Source organism: Carcharhinus amblyrhynchos, chromosome 6 (assembly GCF_965287045.1).
Source record: "Carcharhinus amblyrhynchos chromosome 6, sCarAmb.v2.hapA, whole genome shotgun sequence".
NCBI classification, from domain to species: Eukaryota; Metazoa; Chordata; class Chondrichthyes; order Carcharhiniformes; family Carcharhinidae; genus Carcharhinus; species Carcharhinus amblyrhynchos.
The window spans coordinates 73,389,015-73,403,690 of record NC_137329.1 but is presented as its reverse complement, the minus strand read 5'-3'; the positions used below and the strand labels follow the sequence as shown (position 1 = coordinate 73,403,690).

The following is a 14,676-nucleotide window of genomic DNA, read 5'->3' as shown; positions in this document are numbered from 1 at the left end:
GATATTTCTCAAGCAACGTATATGGATTGAATTCAGCCTGCATTCCTGCTTATAATGTGCAGTCCAAATTTCTGTACCATATATTATTTACTGAATATGCAAGCATTATAGGTTCTTAGTTGCGCAGCAATTGAGTTTGGGGTTTCTTCAGGCTCTTGTGTAAAGCCTTCAAAATGCTACAGCTGCACCACCAATATGCATAGATACCTCTTCAGCAAACTTCATTTCAATGAAGAATGACCTAAGTTGGCAGAATTTGGCTTAGTTATAGTGCTGCTTTGGACTAACTATCTTGAGTCATTATCAGAATCTTTCATAGGCTAATTATGACCCCAAATTTCTCTGCAGTAGTTGAGAAGGTACTTAGAATTGACTGCAGGCCTACAGCTGACAGTGGCATCAAGAACTGTATTATTGGCAAACAAGAGTTCATGTCTCACATTGGCCTCTGCCTATTCCTGCTCCTATTTCTTATGTTCTTAACCATCAGCGTGACAATTTTTTAATCTCCCTCATTCACTCTAACCTATTTCCCTCTGAACCATTCTCTCCAATATAATGCTATAATCTTTTCTTTTATTATTCATTTATAGGATATGGGTGTCACTGGTGAGTCCAGCACTTATTGACCATCCCTAGTTGCCCATCAGAAAGTAGTGATGAGCTTCCTTCTTGACAAGGATAGTGTTATTGTCAAGTGGTGTACCATCTTCTACCGAGCAGAGACTAAATGCTGACTCGCTGTTTTTGTTGTTTGATCCTGCCTTCCAACCCATCATAGTTCTTCTGCTTTGTTCAGCTTACCATCAACAATCACCCCCTCCAATTTCATAATCTATGATAAAGTCAAACTTTTTAGAATTCTGTTGAAAGGTCAAAGGTCTGAAATATTGGGCAGGATTTTTTTTTTTACACACCAACGCCGTGTTTTGTAGTGGCGAACGTGACCTGCCTTTGGCTGGCAGCGGGATCTTCTGCTGTTAACGGGGCTTCCCATTGTGTGCACTGCCGCCATTGGGAAACATATGGTGTGGGTTCACCGTCGGCAGGACCAGAAGATCCTGCCAGTGGGAGCAGCTGGAAAATTCCAGCTATTAATTCCATTTCTGTTCCCACAGTTGCTGCCAGGTCTGCTGAGCATTTCCAGCATACTCTGTTTCCATTAAAGAGAAAAAGTCCTGCTTTTGGTGTCAGCTATGGCTTAAGTAGTAGCACTCACCTCAGAGTCTTAAGGATGTGAGCACAAGTTGCAATCCAAAGGCTTGGGCACAAAACCTAGGCTGGCGTTTCAGTGCAGCACTTAGAGAGTGCTGCACTATCACAGGTGCTGGCTCTTAGATGAGGGATTAAATCCTAAAGTCCTAACTGCTCTTATAGGTGGACAAACAAAAAGTCCCACTGCACTTTAGAAAACATCAGGGGTGTAGTTCCTGGTCTCCTGACCGATACATAGCCCTCAAACAATATCAGTCAAAAATATTGCTTGGTTATTCCTGCAGTGCTGTGTGTGAGACTTTGCTGTGGGCAAACTGGCTGCATGTTTCTCCTATTACAACAGCAACAACTGTCAAATAATACTTTGCTGCAACTGACTGAGCATTTGGGGATGCAAGTTCTTTTTTGAAAAACTGCAGATCTACAATGGATACAATAGATCTACAATCTACAGTGTGTGGTACTGAAGAAATACAGCAGAGCATTAAAGGAGAAAAGAAAAACAAAGCAGCAAGTTTTTCCAATGTTGTGTGTTAATCACCTTAACTCATTCCCCAATTACACAATCTCTGACGACATTACTGTCTCGCTTGACTGCAATCAATTACCCTTTTCCAGTTAGTGCTAAATTGGGAAAGGTTATTTTGACAGAATGGAGGTGTGGCTAAACCACAGACTGAACATTAAGTTTTTTTCCACTGCAGCTTTTAAAAAGAGATTGTTGAGTGCAAAGCTAGATAAAGGATTGCTTTGAGAAAGACTGAAGCTGACTCGTCACCTCTGCTAAATCATGGATCTCAAATCTGTGAGCTGCTGCATTACTATCGCTGTTTGTTTGATTCTGCTTTGTGTAGAATGGACTTCAGCTACAGCTGGTAAGTGTTCAGACGCCAACTGCAGGAGTTTCTAATGTCTTTTATCAACAGCTTTTAATCAATCTTGAAGAAACTGGAAGAGTATTGCTTTCTTCTTTTCAGAACAAGTGGTAACTTCACTCGACAATAACTTCAAATTAACAGTGCCCAGGAAACAAAGTATGGATCAATGTGAACGATGTGAGTATGACCAGGGGCAAAATGCACACAAGTTATAGCATAAAATACTGGTCAAAACAATTCCTGTACACATTAACTGTAACAAAATTGTAGACTTGCTCTTCGTGAACAGATTTGCAACCTGGTAATTTACAACCCAAGGACGTTCTCCCCACACATCACCTCACCTGTTGCAGATGAAGTAAACAGGTGTAAAAAGATTAAACTGCAGATTAAAATAAATGTTGAAGTACATCAGCAGTTAGATGAATAATGGTCTGATATCTGAGTATTTGCATGTCCTGGGGGCGGCGGGGGGTTGTCAGGCTATGTAAAGGCAAGGACTATAATTGCATCTCAATTATGCATCCTACAGTTTGATGAGCATTAATTGACAAGCCAGTCTTGGGGTATAGATATCATGCCAGTTCAAAGCAGTTTAAAGATGCACATTGAAGCATATGTGGCATAGTAACTTGGAAGTTGGAATTTATATGGGGCATTTCATATCTTTAGGGCGTTATAAAATACTTTATAGCTAATTAAGTTCTTATGTGCATTAGCTGTTGTAATTTAGGAAATGCAGCTACAATTTGACATTATGTGGTCCCTCAAAAAGTGACGTGACAATGTCCAGATAATCTATTTGAGTGATGTTGGTTGAGGTGTAAAATACAGGCTTGATGGGCTGAATGGCTTACTCCTGTTCTTATGAAACCATAAAAATTTTAAAAATGTTTATAATTTCACTTGCAACAATTTTCATTTTAGCAGAGGTGGGAAACTGGCAGTAACTTAGTTGAAGTCAGTAAAAAGGGAAATCGTGTAGGGTATGTAATTGGTGGTCATCCCAGGCAGGGTGTATACGTGACGGTTGACACAACAGAGGAATTGGAAATAAACATTAAGACATTTTCCCTTCCCATTAACTGTACATTAAAATAAAGCTTACTTCATGTGTTAAGTACACTTTTCATACATTAGACAACATTCTATTCTCCAATGGAGTAAACCCAGCTACAGCATCAAAATACCTGTCAAAGGCAAGTAACTCACCTCCTGACCCCCCAAAGTCTCTCCACCAAGGCACAAGTCAGGAATATAATAGAATATACACCATTTGTCTTGGTGAGTGCAGCTCCAACAACACAAGAATCTCAACACCATCCAGGACAAAGCAGCCCACTTGATTACTACCCCGTCCACAAACATTCAATTCCTCCATCACTGACGAACAGTGCAGACATGTATACCATTTACAAGATGCACTGCTGGAACTCACCAAGGTTCCTTAGACAGGACCTTCCAAATTCACAACCACTACCATCTAGAAGAATAAGCAAAGTAGGTACGTGGGAACACCACCTCCTGGAGGTTCCCCACCAAGCCACTCACCATCCTGACTTGTAAATGTATCACTGTTCCTTCACTGTCACTGGGTCAAAATCCTGGAATTTCCTCCCTAACAGCACTGTGGGTATACCTGAACCTCAGGGACTGTAGCAGTTCAAGAGCGCAGCTCACCAACACCTTCTTAAGGGCAACTTGGGATGGGCAATAAAAGCTGGCCTAACCAGGGATACCCACATCCCATACAATGAATTTAAAAAAAGCATTGAAGAGAAGTGCTAAATCCATAAGAAAATCACAAATGAGTTTTTTTAACTTGACAATGCAGCTTTTAAATATCCTAATTTTAATTTGATTATTGGAAATGTTAGCACTTGTCAATGTTATTTTTTAAAATTATGTAAATTGCATCAAGAGTGAAATAATGTTCCAGCCACTCCTGTAACATTCTGTTCTTGGCACTTTTTATATTTGCTGGTAATATGAGCCTATCGGTATTTGAAGGAGCTTATCTGGTAGAATGGACAGCATGGCAATAATACTAAATGGTTAGAATATCTTTCACAGCAAGTTTTCCTCCTGAAATAGTTCTACAGACATTGTTATAACAGAGTTCAGCTGATTGGACATACTCAAGTTTCTCCTGGTTAGCTGCATTCCTGGTGTAACGAAGCTTGGATTCTAGGAACTAACGGCACCAAAACACGGCAATTCTGTCATATTTTGTTTTATAAAGTGCTTTGGGAAGTTTTATTAAATACCTTATAAAAATATGAGTTGATGTTGTGACTGGCATGTGGGTGTTAGTTTTAGTTATGCAAGAGAATGGACATGCCCTCCCGCCTCACTTGTTTAAATTGTAACCAGGTGTGTTTAGAAAGGGCAGCTTCGAACTCAGTTTAAAGCTAGCTTTTACCTGATGGGAAGGGTGGTCAATGTTGTTGGGAGAGTCAGAGGGGGAAATGATTTAAGTATGGATTTTGTTACCCTCAAGTACAGTTGTTGCACCTGGTTACAAATTACATCCCAATATAGACTTAACCAACTTGGTTAAGTCTGCTGAGTTGTTGGATACATCAGGGAACGGAAGTTGGGTCAAAAAGGAGAAACTAAGTACAGGGGTGCTAAAATTATCCATCACAGGAACCCTGATGAGTCCATCCATGAAGACAGAATGATCTTTGGACATTACCATAAGATAATAAGGAGGAACGGAATCCTTTGATTAAGATGATTTCCTTAATAATGAGCATTTTTGCCATTTAGTTAATATTCATATACCCTAACAGTTTACCCATCAGCTAGTTCTCTCTTATGACAGATATGCTACTCCACCAAGTAAAACATTTAGTTATATCAAATTACGTTGAGTGTGCAACACAGGATCAAGCTATTCTGACCAATTGATCTACATCACTGTTTATGCCTCACATAAGCCACCTTCCACCTGACTTCATCTAACCTTATCAAAATATCCTTTTATTTCTTTCTCCATGAACCAACCTACACTAATAAAAACTACACTGCGCTTCTTAAAAGTAGAATGCATTGTGGCTGAAACGGTCATTCTGCAATTGATTCTGCTAGGAGACATACAAGAGTTGCACAACACAGGGGAGAACAGACTCCAACATTTATTGATGCCTAATCGTGGTTTTAATCAAGGAAGTACAGGTGAAGAGATGTGCTCTACTCACAGGGGACCAGGAAGCCCTCCACACAAATGCTCTGAAGGCAGTGGAGAGATCTCTAAAGGACAAGATTATGGTAAAAAAATAACATTCAAGGCCTGAGAATCTGGATGCAGTGCTGTAAGAAGTTCAATGAGCTAGTGAATGGTCAAGATCAGTGGATGCATCTTCAAATGTCATGTCCCATCAATTGGATCACCAGCCTCAGACACCTCATCAATATAATATATACGCAACCTTCATAGCCTCATTTCACTCTCAGTCACTTAACACTGCTGTAGGTCTCACATCTATACTTCGTTGTCTGCCAATATTACACCTTGATAGCCACATTATCCAAGTTGATAGCACCACATTCACCAACACACTTCTTTCTCTCCTGCGGGGCAAAATGACAGTATGAGAGGCAGGGTCAGCAGCAATTGTGTGTCCTTACCCCCTGGAGGAGACAGTGCTTGCCATCATTGGAGCAGCCATTGCTGAGGCCAAGACAAAGGGTGGGGTTGAAGCAATACAAAATTACAACATACTCATTTCTAATCCTCCTTCTCACATTCTCTTCATTCCACCATTCATTTTGACTTAGAAATGCTAGATGGTCTAAGTACTTGTTTCCCCCTTCCATCACCATAACCCTACTCTTGTGCCTTTCTCCATTCAGATACCCAAGAAATACCACCAGGCCAGGGAATGGTGGAAGAGGAAGACAACAGTGATAATGAAAAAACACCATGAATCATAGCCATGAATTAATATACTAATGCAGCACCTACTTCATATAACTTAGAAATGAGATGTGCTTTTAATGAGATACTACGAATCAGAGATCTGCAGCCAAGGCAGGGACCAAGCCTAGGTACCAGCTCACTGGATATCAAAGCATATGCGTCCTGTTGCAGAGGACTTGGATGAACACTTTGATGGACAGGCTACAGAAGAAGCTGCTTGGTGCATTGGCAGGCCTACAAGAAAGTGTACATGCAATGTCAAAAAGCATCACCTTTGCTCATTTTGTGAGATTGTGGTGTCCTTTTCAGCATGACAGTGGTGGCTAACTACTAGCACAGTTGTGGCTGATGTGTTAACTTTCATTGTAGTGCCAACAGAAGCCACCCAAAGTCTAGATGCTGGAGTGGCAGGCTAGACTGCTGTAATGCAAGGTCACTTTGCTGCTATGGAAGCTTAGACTGCTGCTATTATGGTTGCAGATACCTGCACTGAAAGGGGTCAGCAGTTCAGAAATCTGTTCTCCAATAGGAATACTAGGGCCATCTGAACTTCAGGTTCTGTGAATCATGAATTTCAGCTTTGCTGCTCTCATCAACGGCGCTCTGCCCATTCCCTTGCCACTGACTCTCAGCCAGCCAATCCATGCTGAGAAGATGTCACAGTCCGAGAGTACAGGTGGAAGGCTGAAATTACTCCCTCTCAGGCAAGAGCAGCTCAAGGGTGCTTTCCTTCCAGGACATCTGAAAATTCCTCGAAGGAAAGTCATGCTTCAGCCAAGGAGGCAGCACCATGCAGCACTTGGTTAGGCAAAAGCATTTGGAAAGTAGATACTAAGGGAATTATTAGCTTACGTTTGTATAGAATATGATATTCTATTTGTATAGAATACGGCTAAATATTTTTAAGAAGCGGGTTGATGGGTTCTTGATAAGAGAGGGGATTAAGGGTTATGGGGAGAGGGCGGGAAAGTGGAACTGAGCCACGACAGATCAGCCATGATCTTATTGAATGGCGGGGCAGGCTCGAAGGGCTAGATGGCCTACTCCTGCTCCTATTTCTTATGTTCTTATGTTCTTATGGTAAGCTTTGACTTATAAACTGAGTTTGGAATGTTTAGCTTGTGTTGGCTTTTATTTATTCATTATGGGCAAGCAGATGCTATGATAGTTAGAGAGGGAAGAGAAAGAGTGGAACTCTCCATTCTTTTGTCTAAGTGCAGTGGCAGGCAATTCCAGTGGCACAGTTCCCGTTGGCTGGAATGATATTAACTCAGGCCCAATTCAACATTAGGAGCCTAGTTAATTACATACGAACAAGTATCTCTCCAAATCATCTGCTGGGTTGGCAGTGGATTTGCCTACCTACCGTTAGCCGGTTCAAAGGTCCCAGCACCACATCTAAACACTAATCCAACACATATTTGTTGTTTTTGTTGGAGAGTTTCTCCCAAAAACTTGCCTCCAGCTCCACTGTGGAGAGTGGACATAATGCAGGGGCCCCCATGATCTGTCGAGCAAGTTGACGCCTATTGTTCTTGTAGAGCAGTTGGATGGCTCTGAAAATGGCTTTCTCTTTTGCCCATTGTTTCCTCGCACCAGTGTTCCCATCATTCTTGTGCTTTCTTTTAACCTTCTTGTGTGCACTTACCTTGGTGGGACCTTCCTTCTCCTGCCTGCTTTTCTCATCGTTCATGAGGAAGTTGGTGATGCTGTCCATTAAGCCTATTTCTCGGGCATGACTATCAGGGTCGCTCCTCCCGTTCGAAAACCTCTTGGCCTGTGTAAGTTGGTCGTCCACCTATGTTCACCAGACCGTGTAAGGATGTCTGGAAGCCAGAACCAAAAGGTTAACTTCCTCAAGAAGGCAGCAGTACCCAGTTGATCCAGGGAGACTGGGTGGAGAGTCATGTCCTCTACCTGTGGAATGTTCAGGAAGCATCCAAACACCACTTCTCCAGCCTGGGAAGCAGTTGTCCAAGAGTTCAACATAGGTGGCAATCGCATCCGAAGCACAACATCCGAAGTGCAGGAAGCAGATGAATGATTTCATTCACTCTGCCAGGGTAAGTCTTCTCTTAGCTCCCTCCACTATCAAACTCTCAACATAGTTTCATGTATCTAAATGGCTACTCTCTTCAAGGACCTCACACGTCCATTAACTGGGGACACATATCACTACTCATACTTTATGGACACTTGCGCATCACCATCGTCCCATCTGTCATGTTGCTCACACCCTATCCTCCAGCTCTTCTGGGGAAGGCTTACCAGACACAGGGAATATACATTTAACCCAACCTCTTTTTGTTCTGTACCTGCTGATCACATGCATGCCTATCCTACTTCTTCATACAGACAAGATGGTGCACAGCAAGCGGGGGTGAGCTCAGGCTGGGGAGAGGGATAGTGGAGATATTTGAGAAGGTGTAAGTGAAATAATTAAAACAAAGTAGGTCTGCAGTCCATTCTTGAAAGTGGTGTACCAGCAACCTTTCATTGGTCAATGAGTGGAATGCATTCGCCACTGATGAATGGCTTTCATTGTTAACCCACCATTGCCCTTCACTGATGGGATGCCATATATAATGCAGCTGCATTTCTTTCAGTATTGGCTTCACTCTGCAAGGCTGCATTCCTACCATAAACTCTGTCAATGTTGAGTTTCTTTTAACAGCAGTGAATGAAATTATTGGCTTTCTGTTGCTTCCTAGACAATGAGGTCTCTTTATTTTGTAACTGATCTGGATCCTGTTCACCAAGTGAGCGTGTGTCCCAAGGAGGAATCTCGTAGCCAATGTAGCAGACCTTACATACAAAACTAATCTTACTTTCGTTGTTGTATGATGGCATTGTTCTGGGACCTCACGATGGTCCTGCAACACTTGTATTTCAGGACCAAGTTTGATAGTCCCTCCCCCAGTGACTGCCTGCCTTTGATTCACCTGGAACCTCATATGAGTAGAACTACCTTCTGTAATTCTCCAGCCTCCCCCATTAATATTGAATCCTACTGTCATTATGGTGCACATTCCAGCCCTCCCGGCCGAGCTCATCCCCTGCAAAGTGCCCACGCCCACGTGGACTTCTACCCACCCAATTCTGGGGCTGCATGCACTATTACTTACAGAGGATGAATGCTCCTCCGTGCGAACTTCACTTACCTGGTCTCTATATTATGTTTTCCCTATTGACGGACTGCAAATGCCCCCAGTCACTATCACCGTTCTCTCTCAGTCTGATATAGAGCCTGCAGAGCTGAGGGGCAGTGACTGTAATACAGCCCTGCATACCGAACTGTGCTTCTTTCCTGTGAAGCACACAGCCTTTTCCCCTCTCTGCAGCTGCAGTGCACTATGCTTCCAACAATTGATTCTGCTTCATGCCTACTGCATTTCTACACTGTCTCCTTCAGACTGTGAGGTCCAACTAGCCCCTGAAATTCCAGTCATCTGTGATTCCTTTCCATTTTGCAGGTGGAATCTCTGCATTCCATGACTCCATTCTGCAAGCCTCTTAACTAAAACAGGAACCTAGACATAGTTTCCCTTTCCAAAGGGGACCAAGGACAATAGTGTCCTCCCAAAGCATACCTTCTCCAAAATGGGTGCTGGTGAGAACCACCCCTAGTGTGTCACACTAATGAACCCTCACCGCCTACTCTGGAGTGTGCATATATTCCCTTCTAGTAAACAACGCCCCCTTGTCTATCAGCATTTCATGCACACTTCTCAGGGTCAGGCTTCCCATCATTAGCTAGCCCTTGTCATGAACTAGTCTTTGGCTTCCCATGGTAGCTTAAATGCAAATGGTACAGCACACTGGTGCAAAATAAAGGCGTCATGACTACTGCCAAGATACCGGATGCTGAAGAAATGGAATCCCTTTCAGTTGTGCAGTGTCTGCAAGATGACGTGCCCAGTCAGTTGCACATATACCACTGGAAAGCCTGCAATCCCCACAGAGCCATGAGTTTGTTTCATCTGCTCCTCTCTGGCAAAAGAGAATGTAGTCAACTCACTTTGAAAAGAGAACCTCAGTGCATTCTCTTGCATACAAGTAGACAGCAAAGTGTGAAATGTTGTAAATATCTCCAGCTGACAACTGGCCCAGGGTGACCTTTCAGCAACCGTTAGGAATTCAGCCCTTGCCCAACTTGTAGTTGCAGTTGTGTATGCAGCAGATTTCAGTGAGGACATTCATACTGAAGCCAAGATGTCTCTCACACACAATTACTGGCTGAAGTAGGAGTAATTGTCCCTGAACACTCTGGGTGGATATGACCTCCTGCTGAGAGCCTTTTTCCCACTCCTTCATCTTTGTATAACTTGTCCTGATGGTCATTCTCCCAGACATGCTGTCTTCCAAAGAAAATGCTAATCTGATAACCCATGTTGGCAGCAACTGATTTGTGTAAAAGACTCTGTAATGACCAAGTCCTTTAGTCACAATCCACTTCCTGTAAATCTTAGCAACATGAAACTACTACGGAAAGCAAAGATTTGTGGAGTCGTAGTAACAGCAGATAGAAATTTTTGACAAAAATTTATCAACCTGAAATGCTGGGTGCATCCCCACCATGGCTTCCCCAGCAGTATGGGGTGGATTTAGTGGGAAATCCCATTGACAGTGGCAGGTCAGAAGATCCCGCCACTGGCTAATGGCAAGACCTTCTGCCACTGAGAAACATACACAGTGGTGGGGGTGGGGCGGAGAATCCCCCCATTATCTCTGTTTCTCTCGCTGCAGAAGCTGCCAAACTTGCTGATATTTTTCACCATTTTATCTCTCTCGGTTAATAACACTTACAGGAGCTTTGATACTGTAAATAGAGATACAGAATCCAAAAACATCGCAGTTGTGCTGAACCTGTATAAAACATTAATGCAGCCTCAACCCAAGTTGGAATATCATGTTCCATTCTGGGGATCATTTAGAAGGATGTCCAGAAGAGATTTAGTAAAATGTTTCCAAAGGTGAGGGATAAGAAATTTGATAGAAAGTGTAAAATCAGAAGATTCTTGATTGATTAATCAAAGATAAATTTTTCCATGGCTGTAATGTCAGTTAAAAGTCTAAATGTCAGTTACCAGGGGAGCACAGATTAAATGCGATTGGCAAAATAACCAAATGTAACCATGAGGAAAACTGCAAGTGATTAGGATTTGGAATATAATACCTGACAGGAAAGTGGAAACAGATTGAAGGGCAGCCTTCAAAGGGATTTGGAGAAATACCTGGAAGGAGTAATTGCCGAGAAATGAGGAAATACTAACTGGATTGCTCTTCAAAAGTGCTGGTACATACCTGATGGACTAAATGGCCTCTTTCTGTGGTGTATTGTTCTCCAATTACTTTACTTGCATGCTGCAGTTTGTTATTCCATTCTAGCTCATCAACCTTCCCTTCTAGCTGGATGTTTCCAGTTCGTTATTGACATTCTTAGTCTTTAATAAGATGACCATGGATTTTGAAGTAGAAATCGTTCCTTGGTAATATTCTGCAAATTTTCTTCTCTCATTTGAGGTTTGATTTAAATGATGCGGATCTGACAATGATAAGCAAATATCACATCAACACATTTTTTAAGAGGAACTTTCAATCAAAAGAAATGCCATAATTCAGGGGGTTTAACAAGTTTCTTGATTCCTAAATCTTTCACAATTCTTCATTTTGGCGGGGGGTGGGGTGGGGGGGGGTGGGGTGGGGTGGGGGGGGCGTGGTGGGGGTGGAATCGGAAGTTGCTTGGCAAGTTGGGGAGGCGCACAGACAGACTACAGGGTGATTAGACAGATCACTGGTTGGGGAGTCATCAAGACATATTGCAGGGGGATTTGACAGATTGCAGTGGGACTGGGCAAGCTGCTGAGGTGGGGAACAAAGGGCTGAAGTAGGTTCTTCTGGGTTTAATAGTGCACCCGGGGTGAAGCAGCTGAAGCAAAGCCCTCCTATTTTTCAAGGGCTACAAGCAGTGCTGTAAAGAAACCAACCTGTTTGATTCAGTCCTTCGCCCCACCCTTCAGCTGCCAAGTTTCCTGAAGTGTTAAAAATAAATATTAATTCAAAATGGAGGCATGAATTCTCCTTAAAAAAATTAAGGATATTGAAATATCCTTAAAATAATCTTGGGAGCAGAATTATCACTATGGCGCTATGGGTCTGTTAAAACTGGAAGTTGCTAGGTCTGGGTCAGGTTGCCAAATTTAAATTTTTGATAAAAAAACTCGTAAAATGGAATCATAGAATCCCTACATTGCAGAAGAGGCTATTCAGTCCATTGAGTCTGCACTGACTCTGACAGGATATCTTACCCAGGCCCTTTGTTCTGTCTTATCCCTGTAACCCCACACACTTATCATAGCTAATCTATCTAACCTACATATCTTGGGACAGTAAGGAGCAATTTAGCATGACTAATCCACCTAACCTGTACATCTTTTATTTCCTTTCATCACCCTACAGATTTTCAGAACGGTGAGGACATTTGCGCAACAGCGAAGGCATGCTGCCAGCTTGGGGTGGATGAATACGGCTGGATTGCTGCTGCTGTGGGCTGGAGTCTCTGGTTCCTCACCCTCATCCTTATTTGTGTAAATAAAGTTGGAAAACTGAGACCTGAGGAGTCAGAAAAATACCCTTCGCCCTGAGAAAAGGGAAGAAAAATGAAACACAAAATTGGAAAGGTCCAAAGGGAGGCAGTGAGTGGCAACCAACTCTCATCAATTCAGGATGAATGAACAGGGTTTCAAATGTGTTCTTTTGCACTATGGCTTTTCTGTGGATTTATTATACCATTACCACACTACAGCAAAGAAGTGGCACGAAACAATGCAAGAATCTCTTTCAGAAATGGAATCAACAGTGGCTATTAAGAGCATTGGACTGGGTGTACATGACATTTACCAAACTTGGAAGTAACCAGCCAATTTCTTTTTAAATTAAATATCATTTTCATATCAATGAAGAACCGTGTAAGTATATCTTGTACCCCAGAACAGAATACAAAGGAAAACTGATCATCTGATACGCGATTCCTTTCTGCTCTATAGTCTTTTTCATAGTTATTTTATTGTAGCTTTTCTGTCTTGTTATTCTTAAGCTCCTCCTGTCCTGAATACGCATTTTCTTTCCTACTGTCACCACTACGCTAAAATCAAGATTGCTTCTCTAATTCCTTATGTCTCTGTGATACTTTCTTCCTGCAATCTTACAGGTTTTAAAACCCAAGCTTGGCTTTCAATTCTCAACTTACTTTGTCTTTTCTTCCACTCTTTTCAATTTTGGTGACACGTTTGGGTCTTATCCTTCATGCAAGTTTGTCTCCAAACAAGTCAGGATCCTATTAAATAGTCAAATTAACCAGGTAACAATCAGATTTGACCCACGATCCAATATTTTTAATGCACAGAGTTTATTCACAGTATAAACGATGTTAGATCCAATACTGCATTGAAATGTAATACTTTGCATTAAAAGAATCTGATTTTTGAACTTCAACTTTATTACTGAAATACTCAAAAAACATTTCAATTCACTGAAAAAGCACATGTAATAATCCTGGAGCAAAGCTGCTTCACTCATTTGAGGAAGCAATAAATGTTTGGGTTACTTTGATGCTTCCAGCAGCTGCTTCGTTCATCTACCTTTGTACCCAAAGACAGTCATACAAATCATCTTGAAGTCTACTGGACAGAGGAATGAATTTCATGGAGCAATGGACTTTTCTCATCCTTGACATTTTCTTACCTTACACAGTCACAAGATCTGTATGATTTAAGCTTGGTAATAAAATACATGAACCTGTACACCAATTTTTTTGTCATTCAAATGGTGCTATTATACTCCAAATACCCAATTAAGAACAACGCTTCTTTAAAGTAACTGGAAGCCAAAGAATATTGAGTTATACTGTCTGCTCTATAACATACATCTGGCAGTCTTGAAAGCTTTCTTCGCCAGCATTCAATTCTTGATCAAATTTATATAATTGTAAAGGCTTGACTGTCCTGTCAGGTGATGAACCAATTTGTACTAAATACTGTTAGGTTTGTGGGTGAAATAGTATATCATTTTTCTTAATCGTTTCACATGTTCCTCAGACCACTGCTGTAAACAATTTTCATTAACAATATGGACTTTGGAATCAAAAACACAATTTCTAAATTTGTGGATGACACCAAAATGGGGCATAAAGAGTGGGACGGGGTTGGAAGATAGTCAGTACTGAGGAAGATAGCAACAAATTACAGGAGGACATCAATAAGCTTGCATGAGCAAAGATTTTGCGAAGCTCACAGATAAACGCACGTACATTTTGGTCAGAGCAATTGGGAGGACACATTACTGGGCATGTGTAATTAGATATTTCTTTACCCCCAAAGGGATCTTGGAGTACAAATACAGTAAATCACAAAGTTGTGACAGAGATTAGCAAGGCCATAAAAAAACAAACCATGCACTAAGCTTGTTTTGACCAGCAAGATGATGGCTGGTTTGTAACCTAACTTGATACCAATTTCACCCCATATTTCATAATGCATTTCATTAACCCATCAATTTCAGTTTTAAAAATGAACAATAAACTGGCCTCAACTTTTGCATGAGTGTTTTAAAATTCTGCATGTAACAATGTTTCCAAACTTCAATCCTGAAAGATTAGCT

General features: G+C 41.7%; 1 protein-coding gene across 2 annotated transcripts; it reads left to right on the top strand.

Moving 5' to 3' along the window:
* The first annotated feature begins 1,899 nt into the window (after positions 1–1,899).
* LOC145344003 (transmembrane protein 213-like) lies at positions 1,900–13,826 on the top strand. Of its 2 annotated transcripts, none has more exons than XM_080190650.1 (3): positions 1,900–2,090; positions 2,193–2,270; positions 5,952–6,883. In XM_080190650.1, the coding sequence occupies exons 1-3, from the start codon at positions 2,006–2,008 to the stop codon at positions 6,023–6,025; spliced, it is 237 nt and encodes a 78-aa protein (XP_080046776.1). In that variant the 5' UTR covers positions 1,900–2,005; the 3' UTR covers positions 6,026–6,883. The 2 variants fall into 2 exon arrangements, with proteins under 2 accessions (XP_080046776.1, XP_080046775.1); XM_080190649.1 differs by lacking the exon at positions 5,952–6,883 and adding an exon at positions 12,478–13,826 and having other exon boundaries at positions 1,916–2,090.
* The last annotated feature ends 850 nt before the right edge of the window (positions 13,827–14,676 follow it).

Excerpts from the sequence above, each read along its gene's own strand:
- LOC145344003 (XM_080190649.1), top strand. The coding sequence starts at position 2,006 with ATGGATCTCAAATCTGTGAGCTGCTGCATTACTATCGCTGTTTGTTTG. Across the intron at positions 2,091-2,192 it reads ATGGACTTCAGCTACAGCTG|AACAAGTGGTAACTTCACTC; the intron begins GTAAGTGTTCAG and ends TCTTCTTTTCAG. Across the intron at positions 2,271-12,477 it reads TATGGATCAATGTGAACGAT|ATTTTCAGAACGGTGAGGAC; the intron begins GTGAGTATGACC and ends ATCACCCTACAG.